This window comes from Dryobates pubescens, chromosome 24 (genome assembly GCF_014839835.1).
Source record: "Dryobates pubescens isolate bDryPub1 chromosome 24, bDryPub1.pri, whole genome shotgun sequence".
NCBI lineage: Eukaryota > Metazoa > Chordata > Aves > Piciformes > Picidae > Dryobates > Dryobates pubescens.
Window position 1 is genome coordinate 5,388,960 of NC_071635.1, and position 12,923 is coordinate 5,401,882.

The following is a 12,923-nucleotide window of genomic DNA, read 5'->3' on the forward strand; positions in this document are numbered from 1 at the left end:
GTTTCTTCTAGGGAAAAGCAATGGTATTTTCATGTTTACTAGTTGGCTCCATAAAACAGCTTACTAAAGCTTCAGCCTATGTGATTGTTTTCCCTGTTGCTCAAATCTCCATAGAGTGGTTGTAAAATTATTATGTATTAAGATGGGTAATTACAATTATTATATTTGTGACTTTACTTGCTTTCAGAAATGTGTGATTTTTCTTTTTTCCTTTTGGAACAAACAGGATTGAAGTGTTTGACAGAGAGATGTGGATGTGTATTTAAGCAATTTGCCATTAAAGAAATGAACATTTTTTTCCGAGTGTGAAAAGGCATCCAAAAACATAAAAGAGCATTAAGACTGTGGCTACCTTAATGCTAAAAGTAACTGGCAAGGAAGAAAAGGATTAGGTAGATAAGAAAGTTATTCACAAATGGCTGAGAACTGCCCAAGCAACTTGACCAGCATTTAATATATTGATGTCTTCTGCTTGATTATCCCTCTGTTGTAAGTGAGCAAATTGAATCTATCAGGAATGTGAAGACCTACAAAGGCTAAAGCCTGCTGCATTGACCTTGCAGTTGACACATCTTCAGCCCATCACCTAGTGCTAAGCACACAGTCCCTAAAGAGCAAATGCTCTCATGTTCTTTTTGCCCATGCTCAGCAACGGATCAAACAACTCAGTGGAATATCTGAGTGCTGTAGGCACACGTGAACCTACGGTGCTTGTACGTACCCCAAATACCATCCTGTTGAGGTGACTTGGTAGAACTATTCTAAGGAGCAAACTTCACTAAATCAAACAATAAAATGTATTTCAGCTTGCTTTGCTCAAATATTTTCTAGCATTGGATACCAAATGACCAGCTTGGAAACTGAATCTGAGATTGCAAATTTGGACTTAAATATACATCTTGAAATTCATGCTGTTGTTGTATAAAACATTGCACTGGGGGGGGGAGGAATGTCCAGAATTTTGCAGTGCATAAGAGAGAAGGCATTTTTTAAACAATTAGCTTGCATCCAAATAACTTGAAAAATTAGAGTTATTTAGAAAACATAGGATTTAACCACTGAAGTAATTCTTTAATGCATAACATGTTTTGTTATGCCATAGGGGAAAATTACATTTTCTAATAAGAATGTTTCTGCATTGGTGAAAAATTGGTACTTTATATAAACATAATTTGAGAACCTTATCCGGTGTAACTGCCAGTGAAATTCTTAGTTGTTCTCTTCTGTTCTAGAACCCCTGTGATGACAAACGGCACAGAGATATCTGGTCTAAAGAAAAAACCTGTGATCGACTGCCAAAATTCTTGGTCGTAGGACCCCAGAAAACTGGTGAGCTTTCCTCAGGATCTTGATCATCTAAAAGCACTTTTTAATTTGCAGGTATCATCTAAATACAGTTTAGTAATGGAAGTTACAACAACAGGTAGTTTGCATGCTGAAAATGAAGGGTGCAGAGGTGTGTTGGATTTCTTTGGCTTTATCAGGGGTGACCTCATTGCCCTCTACAACTACCTGAAAGGTGGTTGTAGACAGGAAGGGGTTGGTCTCTTCTCCCAGGCAACCAGCACCAGAACAAGGGGACACAGTCTCAAGCTGTGCCAGGGGAGGTTTAGACTCGAGGTGAGGAAAAAGTTCTTCACTGAGCGAGTCATTCGACATTGGAATGGGCTGCCCAGGGAGGTGGTGGAGTCACCGTCCCTGGAGGTGTTCAAGGGGAGATTGGACGTGGCACTTGGTGCCATGGTCTAGTCGTGAGGTCTGTTGGGACAGGTTGGACTTGATGATCCTTGGGGTCTCTTCCAACCTTGGTTATACTGTGATACTGAGTTAAAGCTTGGATAAAGAGATCAACGAGATAGATAAGGTCTTGTCAAAGAGGAAGGAGATGAAAACAGACACTTTTTCAAATGGAGTAGATGCCTAACAGCGAGTTCTTGTTTGTCCTGCACATTTCTTCTTTATATAAACTTGTTATTTCTTGGCATTTATTTCAAGTCAAGGAGTTCCTAATGGACAGTTTGAATTGCAAGATTGCAGCACTTTATAATGGTTAATTTCCTTCTCTGTAATGAGAAAATTGCATATATGCTTCCTTTCATCTTCACCAATCCCCAACAGCTACTGAGTGCAAGATTTTTAAATTAATTTTGTGACAGTCTTATAAAACCCAATAATTATTTTTAAAACAGAGTTATTAGAGGTGTGAAAAACAGATTTCAGCTTTGGCACTCCAGTTTCTGTGTTAAGTATTTATAGCTTTTTTAATGTCTTCAGTTTAAAAGTGCAGAAAGCACAGGTTCTTAGGTAAAGAAATCAGCATCCCCTCACTCAGATGAAATTGAATAAAGCTGATTTAGTCCATCTGTGAGTATGACCCCCCCAAAAAATGTTTCTGTATTGTTTTGAGATTTCTTTTTTAATCTTGGATTTTTATCCTATTTGCAGGTACCACTGCCTTGTATTTGTTCCTGATCATGCATCCTTCCATCATTAGTAACTCCCCCAGCCCAAAAACCTTTGAGGAGGTACAGTTCTTTAATAGAAATAACTACCACAGGGGGATTGATTGGTAAGATGGGTTATTAGTATAAATCTAACAGTTTATATATTGTGCACCATACAAAAATGACATTGCTGTTGGTAATGGTATTGGCTTGTTTAAAGTGAGATTTAAAAATAACCTTTAGTGTCCTTCTAAAATGATAAAATAATGCAAGTGAATATCTTATTACAGAACATCATCAATGCAACTAACTTTTGTCAGGCTTTCTTGTAAATGTTTGTATATTAACATATGCAAAACAGTAACAAAGTATGTATTTCTCATTATACATGTCCTTGAAGTTGGTTATTAGTTGAATATATAGAAGCAAAAATTACATTTGTTAGAAATACTGTTCTTAACTGAAAAAATTACAATATCATGGAGAGACATTTTTTCCTTTAAATAGGATTTAGAAGTAGCAATAGCAAGGAGAACGGGGAAAGCCTCTCAAAATGTTTTTCAAAGCTCTGGTAATGAGGAGAGTGTTAGTGTTTCTGTAGGGTTAGTAAGTAGTGCTAAAAAAGAGCATGTATCACTGCTGCCAGCTTCACTATGGCTCCCAGGGAATGACTGGACGTAACTGCACCCAGAAGGTCATTCTTGATCTCTTCTGCTTTCTGAAAAGTGCTGCAGTGTAAAGCACTTCTAGATGAAAAGTTGGTAATGTGCTATAGTAGCTGGGGAGCACCAGTAAAAGACTATTGATATTTTGTCTTGTTTCTTGATTTCCTCCCCCACCCTCAGCTTAAGGGAACATATTTTTATTGACTTTGACTTTGTATTCATCCATAACATTAACAGACTGAACACTGTTGTACAGTCTCGGTGCAGATAAGTCAGATCCAATTTCTTTTGAAGTCACTTATTTTGTACAGTCATAATTGTTGCAGCAGGTTGTACCAAGTGTGGTGAATCAGCCAGTTATTACCAGTGCTGGCTGAATGACTGGAAATTAGAAAGCTGACTCATTGCTGCTGAGACTTTCCAAGTCAGTGAAGCTGACATGCAACTGAGGTCCATGCTGATGGAAAAAGCCAAAGTACAGTGAGGCAGTTCTTCCAAAAAATCTGTTTTCATATTCTTAAAAGACCACTTTGCTGCTTCTCTCATTCCTTCTGCTTTATCCTGTTCCTTAAGATGCAGATTTGTTTTCTCTGCTAGACATCTGTCAAATTACCTTGCATCTTAACACAGTACCAGTGCAAAAGGCTCCCAGCGGTCAACCTGTATAGACTAGGCACATCCTTTTGACTGGTTCTCACTGTACAGCATGCATTTGGCTGTTTGTACCTCTGCACTACATGTCCCACTGACCCCTCCCAGGTTCTCACAGTTCTTGAATAGCAGAACTACCTGTTGCTTAACTCCTAGGTTTGCACTCTTTCTGCCAGATGGATCTCTCAGACCTTCAGTGTGTTTTAATGCTGGCATGCAATGACCTTACTGAATGGTAATTAGATACAAGATCTCTCCTCATTAGTCCATTCTTTCAAGACAAAAGTACTCACAAATAACAACTCAATTTCTTTTATGGTTGTGAATATACAGCTTTCCCTCAGAGCTGGCTCACACTTAATCTTTGTCCAAACTTAGATTTAGACCAAGGCTAACTCTAGAGGCAGGAAAGGGTTCTTTCAGCCTTCAGCAACCTCAATACTGTTGTCCTGAAAGAGGTTATAGTCTCCCAGTAGGGATAACAGAACAGTAAAGATGAGAGCTGATCTTTCTGTTCTTGAAATGAAGAAGTCTACAGAGACCTGTCATGCATTTCTTTATGTAAGCATTGTTACATATTTCTTAATCAACTTTCTCTAAAGCCTTCTCAGCTTTGCCCTTGTCAGGTTCAATAATTGTCTCATTAATGAGGCACTAAACAAGAGTTCTACAGTCTGTGTTCAGCAGACATTCTGAGCCTAAACTTTGGAACCTCTTGGTATCCCACCTGGTCCAATCTCTTCACCATTTTTCCCTGACACATTTTTCAATTTTGCCATGGTATTTAAAGAGTCAATTAACTTTTCCCCCAAATTCAGTGCAATGCTATGTTTAATGTTAAGTGTTTTCTTACAAGGTTGGAGTCCTGGTTGCCTTGTATTTATTCAGTCTGCTACCAGGACTTCAGTACAACAGCAGGACACTGTACATGAAGAAGAATGACAAAATATGACCAAAAATATAAACTATTTGCTTTTGTTTGGCAATTAGGCTATTATTGTCATTGATTACTCTAGAATAAAATTTACTTAACAGATTTGTCAACCTTTGTATGACTTTTAAGTTAATTCTGAGAATGATGTTTTCTTTCCTAGGTACATGGATTTCTTCCCCACTCCTTCTAACGTCACCACTGACTTCCTCTTTGAGAAAAGTGCCAACTATTTCCACTCTGAGGAAGCTCCTAAGAGAGCTGCTTCTCTCATACCCAAGGCCAAGATCATCACCATCCTTATTGACCCATCTGATAGGGCATATTCCTGGTATCAGGTATGCACATTGAAGAACAGGCACAAGTCAAGGTTTCTATCTTGAATCCTCTCACAGTATAGCCTCTCAGTTTAAATGTATGTAAATGTATTTGGACAATACAAGCTTTTACTCATCAGAGTACCATATAGGATCACCCTTGGGTTGAAGTTGCAATCAGTGTAAAACTGAGGATTTTTCAAGTGTTAGAATACCAGAAACCAAGTTTTTAAAAGTCTATCTGCAATATAAGCATGTAAAAATGGTTTCTGATGTGATTGTGTAATCAGCACACACAAAAATCTGATGTAGACAGTTACCTAGTTCATAAAAGCCATGTCAACCTTTGACTTTCAAGCTATTCTGCGAATGATGTTGCTTTCTGAGGTACAGGGCAAGGTCGATGGGGCAAGGTCAATGAGGCCAGGTCAATAAGACCAAGAGTTTTGTCATATTTTCCTAACTTTTGTGGTCTGTGAAATTCCAGCAATGTAACTTCTTTTACAGCATCAGCGATCGCATGAAGATCCTGCAGCTCTTAAGTTCAGCTTCTATCAGGTGATCACAGCTGGACCTCGAGCCCCATCTGAGCTTAGAGCTCTCCAAAAGAGATGCCTAGCACCTGGATGGTATGCAACCCATATTGAAAGATGGCTAACTTACTTCCCACCTTATCAGGTGAATAAGACTGTAACTTGACATCCTAATCTTATATATCTACTGTCCTAAAAAATTACCTTTGTAAAAGTCTTGCCTGCTGAATACTGATTCTCAAGAGATATCCTAGATATACGTAGAGCACCTTTTAAGACATTGATTGTGATTCTTCATAGCCATGTTCTAAGTAATTCATTGTCATTGCTAGTGCAGTCATGTCTTAGCACCTTACAGCTGGGAGCTTCTTCTGCAGAACTAGACAGAAGTCCTTGAACTCTCTTGTACCCTGAATTGCCTTTAACTTACAGCTGAGTTTCATTTGCTCATGCTTTTATTGCTCTGTGTCTGGCTCCTCAGTAGTATTGGGGAAAACACAACAGACATTCGGTGCATTGCAGTCTCATTAATATCAGATGGTCCATCAGAGTTCCCAAAATCTAAAGTGCAAGGAAAATAAAGGGAAGCTGCTCAATAATATTTCTGTCTACTCTGGGAGGTAGCAGGTGTCAGTGAGCATCAAGGGAAGTCAGCTGGGATATTGCCTTCCCTGCATGGATTAAGAAGAATTTTGGTGTCTGAACACTTTGGGGTGTAAAACATACCTTTTCTATCTGAAATGGGAATTACCACATGGAAATGGATGTGATCTAGTGGGTTTGTAACACCTTAATATCTAAATGCATCAGTGTTTCCACCCACTTCGTTGCCATTTCATGCAGTAATCTCCCACTGTCAACTTCCTTAGGCTGTGATTGTAGTAGTTAATAAATGTGTACTTGTGCAAGAGTTGAGACACTGCCTCACTGCTGTCCATACTGCTGAATTTTTAATAAACTTCTGGCAGAGTTTGGACCCATAGCAAAATGCATCTTGCCAAGCAGTTCAGAGCACATTTAGAGAGATAACAAGAATCATTATCATCAGAGATTGAGAACACAACAAATTCAGTTTTCTGAGTGAGAGGGTTTAGCAACATGAATCCAGGTCATGGTGTGGCCTTTGGCCTTGAGACAAAGAAGCTGTCTCTGATTTGTAGCAGTCAGCAATACAGATAAAGCCTTTGTGTACCATCAGCATGTTTGCCATCTCAGGCATCACTGGGTTTTAGGTTAATTTATGTTTTCCCTAGCATGAATTGTGTGTAACTGTCAAAGTACTGGGTCACTTCTGCACATTCTGGTTTTGGAAATTCCTGACACATTGCTGCCCACAGCAGTGCATCCACACATCAGAGCCTCTGTTAGCAGTCACTCATGCACTCCAGCAGTTTGGCATGTTGGTGCTCGTAATCATTTACATTTGGTATCTATCAGACTCTGAATCCTCAGTTTCTCTGTGTGCCTGTGAGCCTCAGAGTGTGTCTTTATGGACCCATGGGTTTCAGTACAGGTGGTACACAAGCAACATTAAAATTGAATCTCCTTGCAGGATTCTCTTGGCTTATCACATACAAATCATTAGCCTCCTTCTGGCCCTCTGCACGATCAGACGTCAAAAGGTGCACATCCTGAGCCTGTGATGTATATGACCAGGCAGACAGTGTCACATGATCAGCATCTCCTTGGTAGATTTATTTCTGAGATGGATTTTTCTGACATTAGCAGTGTGTCTGGCACTACTCCCTACCCAGCATTTAAAGATTACTTTAGTTGAGGGAGGTTGGCTGCAGTCTGAACCTTCTGTTTATCCAGGACTCACTTAGCTGGAAAAAGTTGGCTGGAGTCTGCACTTTCTGTTTTCCCAGAGTGTGCCAAGGAAGCTCTGATACATCTAGTTGCTCTTATTCCCCACATATTCTTTTTTGGGCCAGCCTTGCAGACTTCATGAGACACACAATACTGTAATACCATGGTACTTGTATGAAGTTCTCTACATTATGTTTACATTAGCTTTTCTCCAAAAATAGCCCATGAATGTTAAAGAGTATGCATTGCTTACAGATTTTTTGCCAGATTTTACATCCCATAGTGCCAGCAAAGAACCAGCCCTGGTAGCATTAGGTTTTCTCTGTAAAAGTACCAGGGGTTACCTTGCATTGCAAAAGCCTATTATGAGTGTGTCAGGCACCTGAAGAAAAAGGAGACACTTAGCAGTGCCTGGCTTTTGAAGAGATGTATTGCACATTCTGTACCTATCTACATCTCTGCCTTAAGGTCCTCCTAACATTTGCCTTTATTCATATTGTCAAAGACCTGTTTTTCATACAGTTGTGTTGTTGTATAGCCAACATCTGCCTACTGGTTTCTGCTCATTTCCACAAGCATTTCAAAATCACTGTACATTACTACAAACACATGTTTGTGTCTATGGCAATTACAGATTCTTTCTCTAGACAATACTTTTTTCTTTTTGTTTTTTTTTTTAGTCTGGACAAATCTCACTCAATTTCCCACCAAGATTTCTTACCTTTCTAGATCCTTTGCTGCTGTTTCTCTCTTGTCACAACAGCTTCCAAATTAATATCATTTATGATTTAATTAACATGCCATTTACCCTGCTCTCAGGTCATTAATGATGTTGACAATTAAAAGTGGAGCAGTTGTCATTCTCTGGGGCAGTACTCTCCGTATAATGCATGAGTTCGAAAGAGGTGGGAGTCTCAGTTTGAAGCAATGAATTTTAAACTAAACTTCTGTTTATTTTATGTGTTGAAGTTGCTAATTATTGATGGACAGCAGCTGAGAACTGACCCATCTACTGTAATGGATGAAGTACAGAAATTTCTGGGAGTCTCTCCTCATTACAACTACTCTGAAGCCTTAACGTGAGTGATTTTAATCATCGCTTTCACACATTCCTACGTTCCTAAAATACCAGTTAGTCTCTAAGTGAGCTCGCTGTAAAAGAAAGCCTCTCATACTACTCCTTTGAGCTGTCAGTAGGATGCATTCTTCAGTGTCTAGAAAGAACACAATTCAGGGTTAGATGTTCTGTGACTCATCCACTGAGCCACTCAGCGTGCAGCTTGACTGTTCCAGAAGTAGACCTCTGACAAATGGGCAAAACAAAAATTACTTTGTAGGAAGCGCGTATGAATATGAATAGCACATGGAACGCTGACGTGCATAAACTAAAAGGAAAGCAAATTAGTTTCTCTTTATTTTTGACATTAACTGCAAGACAGACTCAATAGTACCAATCAGTCAAGAATGTAACATCCATTCTATACATCATAAATAAACATGTACGTAAGTCCTTCAGATTCTGACGTTTAGATTTGGTTGCCTTTAAAACAAGACTAATAACCTTAGCTTTACTCTTTTGAAACTTCAGTCTAAACTTGGGAGATGCATCTTCCTTGCAGTATCTCACAGCCCTTACGCTGCATAATATTTATTTCAGGTTTGATTCACATAAAGGTTTCTGGTGTCAGCTCCTGGAAGAAGGAAAAACAAAGTGTCTTGGAAAGAGCAAAGGCAGAAAATACCCTCCTATGGATTCTGAGGTAAACCGTTAAGCTCACGGGCATTATACGGGGATGGACGCCGCACAGGCAAAATTGTGAGAAGGGAGAGAGGACAAAATTAAGCAGACGTTACTTGAATACCTTTCCCTACAAACAAAATATTTAAGATAGCCATGGAATACATAAAACTTTTCAGTTCTGTATTTAAGATGTGAGGAACTCAAGGCATTAAAATGGGCTTTTAAAATCTGGCACCCCTTAGAAAAATAAACTTGGCAACCGTGCAATTCCCTTAGAAACCTCTTCCCTTTACCTAAGTGATTTAACCAGCAGAGGCTCCATACTGCCTGTTTGGTTTTTTTCTCACTCAGTAATGATCAGAAGTGTGCATTTGTCTGTTCCCTTGTATTTCAGAGTAGCTAGACCATGCCAAGTAATCCAGACTCATATAATCCAAATCCAGTTTTAAGAGAAGTTAGGTTCTGTTTCTATGAATTTTATAAATACCTTCACCATACTAATGCTCAGATGAAGAAAATTCCACCAGATCAAATGCTGCAGCCTGTACCCAAGGGTGGTTTAGATTCCTGCTCCAGATGTTACTTCTGTGTTTATGCTGTCCTGTATTCCCATTTCTGGAATAAAACACAAATGGAAACCTAGAGTTTGAACAGCAGTAAACATTAATGTGGCAAAGTGTAAGCCAGGATTATTTTTTTCTTACAGCACTTAAATTACAAGCAGCTCCACATCAAAAGATTCGTACTGATACAAAGTCATCAAGTGAGAAGGCTGGTGGCCAGAGAAAAGACTGTGTTTGTTTGTTGTATTTTTCAACTCTAAATACTTCTGAAAATGGGGTTACTAATTGATACATGCCTCTGTACAAAGATGGTTTAGAAGCTTTGGTTTCAATCACACTTCTGTAAATTCAATGTAACTGCAGCAGTTTAATTGCAATTCTTCATTTACATGACTACCTGAGAGCAGAATCAGATGCTTTGCTTTGACTTCAGTGTTCATTTTGGACGCCCTTTTTTCTCTCAAAATTAATTTTTACAGTTCAGCTCCTAACGTGAAGAGATTAAATGTGCATGTGGTAGGTAGCATAGAACAGTAAAAAGTGCATAAGAGAAAGTAAAGTTTTAGCACAGGTAATTTTGAAACCTAGAACTCTCAGCAACTGCAGAACAACATTTAATTAAATAAAAATATCTCCTTTTGTATCCACCAGTGCAGGGCTTTTCTGTCAAGCTACTACAGAGATCACAACGTGGAACTGTCAAAACTCCTACACAAATTGGGACAGCCCCTGCCATCATGGCTGAGACAGGAGCTACAGAAAGTAAGATAGCATTGAAAAAAGGCTTTTTGAAATCTCTCTTCCACACTTCAGTCATCATACCTAAAGTCTCCAGCTACCAGAAGGTCTTGTAAGATATACCTCTCCAAAAAAGAGTACAAGATAGATTCTTTTTTTTTTTCTTTCTTTCTCCATGTGCTGGCATGTGGATTGTGAAAACATGTATTTCTTAGAGCTCTGGTGGGCCATATCTTTCTCATAAACATTTCTGGACGTGTGGACTACTGTGCACATATGTGGAAATTATTTGCAACTGGTTTAAGGTTCAGAGATACATGACCTGTCCAATTTCATGGTAAATATTTACATTTTTATATATCAGTTCAAAAGTATTGTGTCTCATGTATGTTTTGTACCCCACTGTTAGGCTGCTGACAGTTTTTTCTTACTATTTGATTTTTCTCTTGCCTAAAATCAAAAAACTCAATGTAGCACAAAATGCCAGGTGTATTTCTGCCTTTGGAATCAGCTTGCTAATACCCAAATCATATACTAACAAGAGGAAGAAGTACAGTTATCAGATATGGTTTAGATGTGCCCAGCAACAAAATAGACAAAATCTGGAAGCCACAGACAAAAATAATGTAGGGGGAAAAAACAAGCACAAAACTAAACTTTATCTGTGATTGTAGCCTGTAACAACAAACCTTGACAATGAGGTAAGGGCCTCTGTCCATAATTACTGTGTCTGACTTTGTACTGACTGAAATGGCAAAATACAGACTCTAGTCATTACCTGAAGAGAAATGGAATTGGACATGTGAAGCACAAGAGTTGCAGTATAAACCTTATAAGTAGTGTTAACACTTCGAGAGTTGTGAACCAGACTGAAGCAGTGCAATGCACAGGCTTTCACTGCTGGCTTCTAGGAGCAGCCAGGTCCAGATACTGCACTGCAGGCTTATATTGCTGTGAATCATGAATGGAAAACACATAAAGAGCAGAAACAGGTTGTTACTTAGACTGCCTTAATTTGCATCAATATTTGTTTCCTTAATTTATTTTCCTTCAGTCCATGCTTTGTGTATTCCAAGATCCCTCAGCCTGATCAAAATCTTTCAGTAACCTTTAGTTTACATCAGATGAGAAAATCTATCAGGATTTCCAGATGAAAATACTGGTTCTGGTTCCAGACATTTTCAACGTTTGGTGTTTTAAGGTAGGAATAGGCTTTAGGGGGAATAAACACAGTGTGTAATCATGGCAGAAAATTACATTCTAATAATGGAAAACATAACTATCCAGCCTTACATTTATGTGATACATTTCAATAATGCATCTCACAATGCATCAGCTTAGATGTGAGATAAAGTCTATTTGATAGCACTTAAAAGTTGAAAGAGGAGGTCGAGGAAGACTTCAGCTGAGTGTGGCCTTAATGCTTCTCCACTGAATCCTGGCTCTGAGTGTTTCTAAAGGCATGAAGAGGCAGTGGAAACAAAAGAGAACCACAGTACTAGATGGGATGCTTTTTACTGTAGCTCTGTAGTATTAACATGATTTGTTTCAGGGTGGATAGTTAAAAACACACATCAAACAGGTGGGGAAATTTCATATGTCTCAGTGCTGGTTCAGGACATTTATGGAATTATATAATTTAACTATCAAGGTAATGGGATGGAAATCAGTCTGTTATTCCCTAAATAGAAAGCAGATGTTGAGATCCTTACTGTACCTCTAACTGGTAATCTTTGTTATTTATTGATTTTGTTGATGCAATATGTGGTTTTGATAGGCCTGTAAAGAAAAAAATCTAGTCCAATTTGCTGTATATAAAAATATTCTTCACGCAGCACATTTTCTGCTAAGGGAATATGCATGATTGATGATGAGGAGCTACTAGAGTAGACATTTTTTAAGATGAACATCTTTATTATTTATTAGACAGAATGAAAATTTTCTTTTCACTTTACTCACTGTCATATAGATTTGGCCCAAAAGCTGCCTTATCCTAAAAATACTTCTTATTTGATAAAAGAAACATTTTGGATTCTGACCATCTGTAAAAGCAAATACTCCACATGCTATGGACAGCTCATGTGTCCTGCAAGCACCTTACAGGAATTTGTTACAACTAAGTAACTGGAGAAAATACCTGGAGTTCTCATCCTGGCATGATTCATTTTTTGATCTGGTAGAACAACACGAGTGCAGTCACCATGTAGTACTAGGAGCCTCAAAGCCCAACGTGCAAGGCCTTGGCCTGGGGTGGACTGGGCTTGTTCTGGCAGCTAGATACAAAGTTCATCCTCCCGGATGGAGTGCCATGATAACTTTCAAGTCCTGATGAGGAAGAGCAGGGTGGAGCTCTCCCAATGTCCCTCCTAAGGGAGGGGACTGGCAGCAAAATGAGTAAGCTTCTAGGGATATCTTCAGTGGTTCCTGAGGCTTTACCTGAGTCAGTACTATGCACAAAGTAACTCCACCTTTTGGTCCTGAAACTGCATCCGAAAGAGTGTGATCTTGCTAAGTCCAAGCTCCTGTTGCGA

General features: G+C 38.9%; 1 protein-coding gene across 1 annotated transcript in view; it reads left to right on the top strand.

Annotated features, from left to right (window-relative positions):
• The window catches only part of LOC104310339 (N-deacetylase and N-sulfotransferase 3), a 54,447-nt gene extending 43,460 nt beyond the window's left edge, over positions 1 to 10,987 (top strand). Inside the window, exons 8-14 of the mRNA XM_054172626.1 lie at positions 1,233 to 1,329; positions 2,446 to 2,569; positions 4,855 to 5,029; positions 5,516 to 5,686; positions 8,320 to 8,429; positions 9,008 to 9,110; positions 10,306 to 10,987. Of these exons, the coding sequence (XP_054028601.1) occupies positions 1,233 to 1,329; positions 2,446 to 2,569; positions 4,855 to 5,029; positions 5,516 to 5,686; positions 8,320 to 8,429; positions 9,008 to 9,110; positions 10,306 to 10,425 (900 nt within the window). The 3' untranslated portion in view covers positions 10,426 to 10,987. The remainder of the gene's footprint in view (positions 1 to 1,232; positions 1,330 to 2,445; positions 2,570 to 4,854; positions 5,030 to 5,515; positions 5,687 to 8,319; positions 8,430 to 9,007; positions 9,111 to 10,305) is intronic.
• Positions 10,988 to 12,923: the final 1,936 nt, after the last annotated feature.